Source organism: Fulmarus glacialis, unplaced genomic scaffold (genome assembly GCF_000690835.1).
Source record: "Fulmarus glacialis isolate BGI_N327 unplaced genomic scaffold, ASM69083v1 scaffold44939, whole genome shotgun sequence".
NCBI classification, from domain to species: domain Eukaryota; kingdom Metazoa; phylum Chordata; class Aves; order Procellariiformes; family Procellariidae; genus Fulmarus; species Fulmarus glacialis.
Genome location: NW_009232202.1, coordinates 904 through 6,122, shown reverse-complemented (window position 1 = coordinate 6,122; position 5,219 = coordinate 904). Strand labels below are relative to the sequence as shown.

Genomic DNA, 5,219 nt, shown 5'->3' with positions numbered 1-5,219 from the left:
TTCTCCTACAGTGGGTGGCTCTTCATTCTCCCAGTCCCTGCCTTTGCCTTCTGCAGCTTGGGCGGTGAGGCTCGAGCACTTGCTGGTGAAGAATTTTTTGTTGTTGTTGTTGTTTGTTTTTAAATCTCCTATTATTCTTGCAGGTTTCTGATCCAAGTAGTTCCTTCTGATAGTTGCCATTTTCAGTTGATCTGTATTTGTAAAATGCTTTGTTAATGTGTTCTTTGCAGATGGTACAGTTGCATGTTGGGGAAGAAATGCAGTTTAGCACCATTGAAAGAGGAACTTCGAATCCAGGGGGTGAGTAAGTATATAGTCCGTGTGTATCCTGTATATGTTCTACACAATATATACTATGTTCCGATGCATGTGGGTAATTATTATTGAATTATTTTACTGAGTTTTTATTTACAAGAAGAAGCTGTGATTCCTTGTTAGGGAGGCACTCAAAGTGGTTGAGATTTAATTATTGTAGATTCAAAGCTGATAGCTAAGTAGCACATATCATCTCCAGATTTTTGTCTTTGTCACGTGTAGAAGCATGTCTTTGTCCATTCTAGAACATACAGGGTTTCTGCTTTAAAATAGCCTTAAAAAGGCTGTTGTAAAAAAAAAAAATTCTAGCTCTCTTTCCTCTTAGCTAACATGAAATCTAGCAATTTGATTGATAAAAGAAATTGTAACATTATTTAAGTGTCAGCATTGGTTTGTTTATGTTTAATCCTGGCAGCAAGTAAAATTGAGCCTTGTGCTACTATTCTCATGCAAGAAGGCTGTGCAAAGGACTTTTTTATGGCTTTCTGGAGGAAATGTAGTCTTCTGTAATTTCCATACAAAGAAAGTGATTGTGAGATCTGTCCTTGTGTATGGTGGAGAGTGGAAGGAAAGAGAGTGCATGGTGAAATCAATTCCCAGAAAGATGAACTACAGGCCGTAGGGAATGCGTAAACCGAATGCCAAAAGCAGATGCTGAGCTAGGCACAAAATTTCAAGTAACTGACTTTCTTCCCTATCCTTGGACTGTTGCACCTCAGTCTTAGTAAGGTGAGAAAAATCCTTGCGAACCTTGCATAGAAAAGGTGAGGTTTCCTTCTGTATTTTTCTTGAAATTACCAATATAATTTTGTTCAGGTTTGTAGTCTTTGTTGTATCAGAGCCGGGAATATGTTCATTGTAACCAAGCACATGCTGTGTTGTGGTTCAGGTTAGGATGCCGCATAAATGTTCCAGAAAGTCCACTCATTGTTCAAACGGTCTTGACCTTTACTGTATTTATTGGAAATTTTGATAAATTAGGAATCGAAAGGTGGGAAAAGTTCTAGCATAGAGACACCTTTTCCTCTCTGTTTTTGAAGGCATTTCTCAAAAGTAGCAGATTTGGGTTTTTTGTTTTTTTTTTTTTCCTTCTTTCTCTTTCTGGGCAGACCTGGGGCTTGTGCTCTGGATGATAATTCAAGGTGAGGTGGGATGGTTGGTATTTATCTTTGCTAGTGTTTAGTACATTCTCCATACCATACATAAATGCCTTACAGCATCCATGTATGGAAAGACTAGACAACACTAACATCTGAGTTTTACATTTAAAAGCAGTGTAAGTTCAGACTTGATTTTTTTGGGCAAATATAGAGAAGTATTTCTAGGCACGTTTCTGCCACCTGCAGACAGGTGAGTGGTTTGTTTTCCCAGCCTTTAGTTGCCTTTGTTCTGTGCTCATTTGCTACAGCAATGGGGTCAGTATTCAAATGTGGAACAGGAGCAGATTCTGAACAAGGAGAAAGGATGTGCTGTTTGCAGAATCAGAATGCAGATGTGTGTTACAGGTGTGCTGGATCACTGCACAAAAAGGGTCATGTTGTGTGTTGCTGAACTTGAAGCTCTGAAAGGGTACAAACACATGGCAGAGCAGAGATGGGAAATCCTGGGCACTGGTACCAGGCTTGGCACTGACCAACTTCAAGTGAAGCCATATCAGAAAGAATGTCCATTTCTGTCATGAGAAAATAACTCAATGCTAACTTTGTAATTTTTTTACATTTGAAAATGTGTGCAGTAAAACAGTGTTGTTTATTAATGTGAAACAAAGTTTTGCATTGCTTCTTTGCATAGGTTCCTAAAGTTACTCATACTGAATTCTGTCAAGGACGCACCATGAGATGGGCACTGGCATGGAGTTTCTATGATGACGTACAAGTACCTGTAAGTAGCTTAATTCTGGTTTGCTTGTGATTGTCTGTGCCTCTTATTTGAGGAAGGGCCTAATGAGCTGTAACTATTGTGAAACAAACTGTTCTCCTTCGGACTGGAACATTGGATGCGCTGGGCTGTATGGACAGTGGGATTTCTTAACTGGCTGGCAGTCTTCTGTTAGCAGTTGTTATGTGTGATTCATAAATGACCTATGTTTAAGGAGGAAAAAAAAAGCCTGTGCAGGAACTTCCTGTGGGTTTCAGTGAAAGTAAGGGTTGCTTGTAACAATACTTCAAATAGCAATTTAGTAGTATTAAAAATATGTTAAGTTTGGGGCTAAATTTGAACTTCAAGCTTCCCTCTGAGAACTTGGTTTTAATTTACTGTATAGATTCTGTTACCAAATAGATATGAACATGTTTAGCTCAGACTTGCTTGCATGAATGTAATTGGAGCTTGTTCACCTTAACTAATGTGAGCCAGTTGCTTTTTTGGATCCAGATTTACATATACTGTAAGATAGGTATAGACAGTAACCAAACTTACAGAAGATGCAAGTAAACCTTCAGTGAACTTGGATCAAAATGTGGATATTAGCACTTGACCTCTATTCCCAAGAGCAGCCGCACTTTCTCAGCTCACAGAGAACTAGTAGTTTGAAGGAACTAATAAAGCTTTTTGCCTAATGTCTGAAGATAAACTTCCTCTGTCCCTCAGGCTAGCGTAAAGTGCATGATCCTGTTAGCTGTTTTTAATCTAAAACTCTTTGGAGTGAAGTGAAACACAGGCCATGTCAATGACTGTTTAGTGGCTTACATTACACTCCTAATCCCCACGTCTTCTGAGTACAAAAGTCATCCCACTGATATTGCATGGCTTTGTAATGTTTTTTTCTTCCTTCTTGTAGTCACCTCCCTCTAAAAGAAGAAAATTAGAAAAACCACGAAAACCAATTACATTTATGGTCTTGGCTTCTACAGTCAAAGAGTTATCCATCAAAGCTGCAGCTATGGGCTGGGATGCTGTAGAAGCTATTGCTGTGGTTAGAGCCTGGGTAGAGAAGATTCTCACTGATCTGAAGGTACAGTATTAAGTATTATATGTTAAAACAACATCCTACTTGAAAGCATAACTGTGAGAAGATGGTATGAAGTTCTACTGTTTTCTGCAATAGGTTCAGCATAAGCGTGTTCCCTGTGGAAAGGATGAAGTTAGCCTGTTTGTGACTGCCATTGAAAACTCCTGGATTCATTTGAGGAGAAAGAAACGAGAGAGAATAAGGCAATTACGAGAACTTCCTCGAGCTTCTGAAGATATTCTGCAAGCAATGGAAGAGGAAAAAACCAGCCAGAAGAGTGTGAGCAACAATTCGGACTGTGAAAACCTCAAGACTGAAGACTCCGAAACGGGGTTTATGGCTCCTGATGAGGATGTTCACTTGACTGCAGGTGATGAGCTAATGGAAGAATCTGCTGCGAAAGACGAACACAGTGAGCACGTGAAGGAGGAGGAGACAGAAGCAAAGCAGGCAGAAACATCACTTGGCAAAGGTTCCAGTAATGCACAGGAGGAACCTTGCCCTTCAGAGGAAGCTAGCAATCTGACAGTTGAAAAAGAACAAAGTCCCAAAGAAACTAGTAGATGTTTTCTCTTTAAGTGTTTAATGAATGTGAAGAAAGAAGGAAATGATGTATTAGTAGAAATGCACTGGGTTGAAGGACAGAACAGAGACTTGATGAACCAGCTGTGCACATACTTACGGAACCAAATTCTTCGACTGGTTGCTAGTTAGCCCTTTTTCCTACTTTGGTAAAGTAAGTTAGTCCTCAAATTTTGTAAATGATTTTTAATGGATTAAAATTTTCAGTTAGCAACACCTGTTTTTTCCCCTTAAAAAAATGAGTAAAATGGAGATTAAAGTCCCCTTTAATATTTTAAATGGCTTTTTTAAAGCTGCAGGGAGTGCATGAAGTGTACTTCATTGGACATGAAGTGATGGGGAAGTAATAGATTTTGTGCTGCATTTGTAAAACTACATGTTAAAAGGAAACATGTCTAAGCTGTGAGCGTTTCAAATATCAACAGTGCTTATTCTGATCTTTTTTCTGGTGCGATAGAATTATATATTGTTACTAAGTAGAAATCTTTACTGAAATATTTTCTTCAATATTTTTTCAATACTAATGCAGAAAATGGTTAGTCTGCTGTGGGAATTGTTTTCTGCAGCGAGGAGTCTTCAACTAAGGATTTAAGTATGCCACACTTCCCTTTAATGCATTTAACCTTTGGTCTACAGAGTGGCAAGATGGATACATCCTCTAAGTGTCAATTCATTAAAATAATTGCTTTAGAAAAAACATATGTTGTACTTTCCTGGTGCTTGGGCTTTGAAACACAGAAGAGCCTACTATTAGCATCTGGTTTTGTAAACTTTGTTTTAACAACAAAATAAGCTCTTTGAGCTGCTTGGTTTAAAGAGGATTTAACGATGTTGACTGTTCATTAGACCATTCCTTACACTGATTCAAATATAATTGTCTGAAATGACAGCAGTATTCTTAAAGGATTTTGATTCCATTTAGTCTTAAGAGATTGCTTTAATGACAGGAATGAGACCATGTGCTCATCTTTGTGGGCCAGAAATTTTGTCCTTATGCAGGACAAAGATGGGTACAGAAGTTTTAGGCTGTTGCGAAGGAAGACAACTGGAAAGAAGGCTTTTGCTTCCACGCCTGACTCCTTTTCACCACCAGCCATTTTCCCGGTGTTTCTGGGCCAATGACCTGTTCCTGTGAGAAGTGAGGCTGAGGGACATGGGTCTTGGGTGCCTCAGAGAGGGTGCGTGTATGTGTTTGAGATAACGAGCACTGGTACTGTTTCACATGAAGTCAGCCTCCCAGGCTGTGATCCACTTCTCTGTAGAAATGTACAGAACATGGAGAGAAAGTTTTTCTGAGAGTGGAGTTTGTATGCGTGTGTTACCCAAAATACAAGATGCACTCCTGATGGACAGAAGGAAATACCGTGTATGT

General features: G+C 39.1%; 1 protein-coding gene across 2 annotated transcripts; it reads left to right on the top strand.

Annotated features, from left to right (window-relative positions):
- The first annotated feature begins 134 nt into the window (after positions 1–134).
- Positions 135–4,014, top strand: LOC104071610 (methyltransferase-like protein 16). Of its 2 annotated transcripts, none has more exons than XM_009584812.1 (4): positions 135–300; positions 2,107–2,196; positions 3,095–3,268; positions 3,362–4,014. In XM_009584812.1, the coding sequence occupies exons 1-4, from the start codon at positions 244–246 to the stop codon at positions 3,977–3,979; spliced, it is 939 nt and encodes a 312-aa protein (XP_009583107.1). In that variant the 5' UTR covers positions 135–243; the 3' UTR covers positions 3,980–4,014. The 2 variants fall into 2 exon arrangements, with proteins under 2 accessions (XP_009583107.1, XP_009583108.1); XM_009584813.1 differs by lacking the exon at positions 135–300 and adding an exon at positions 2,596–2,632 and having other exon boundaries at positions 2,119–2,196.
- The last annotated feature ends 1,205 nt before the right edge of the window (positions 4,015–5,219 follow it).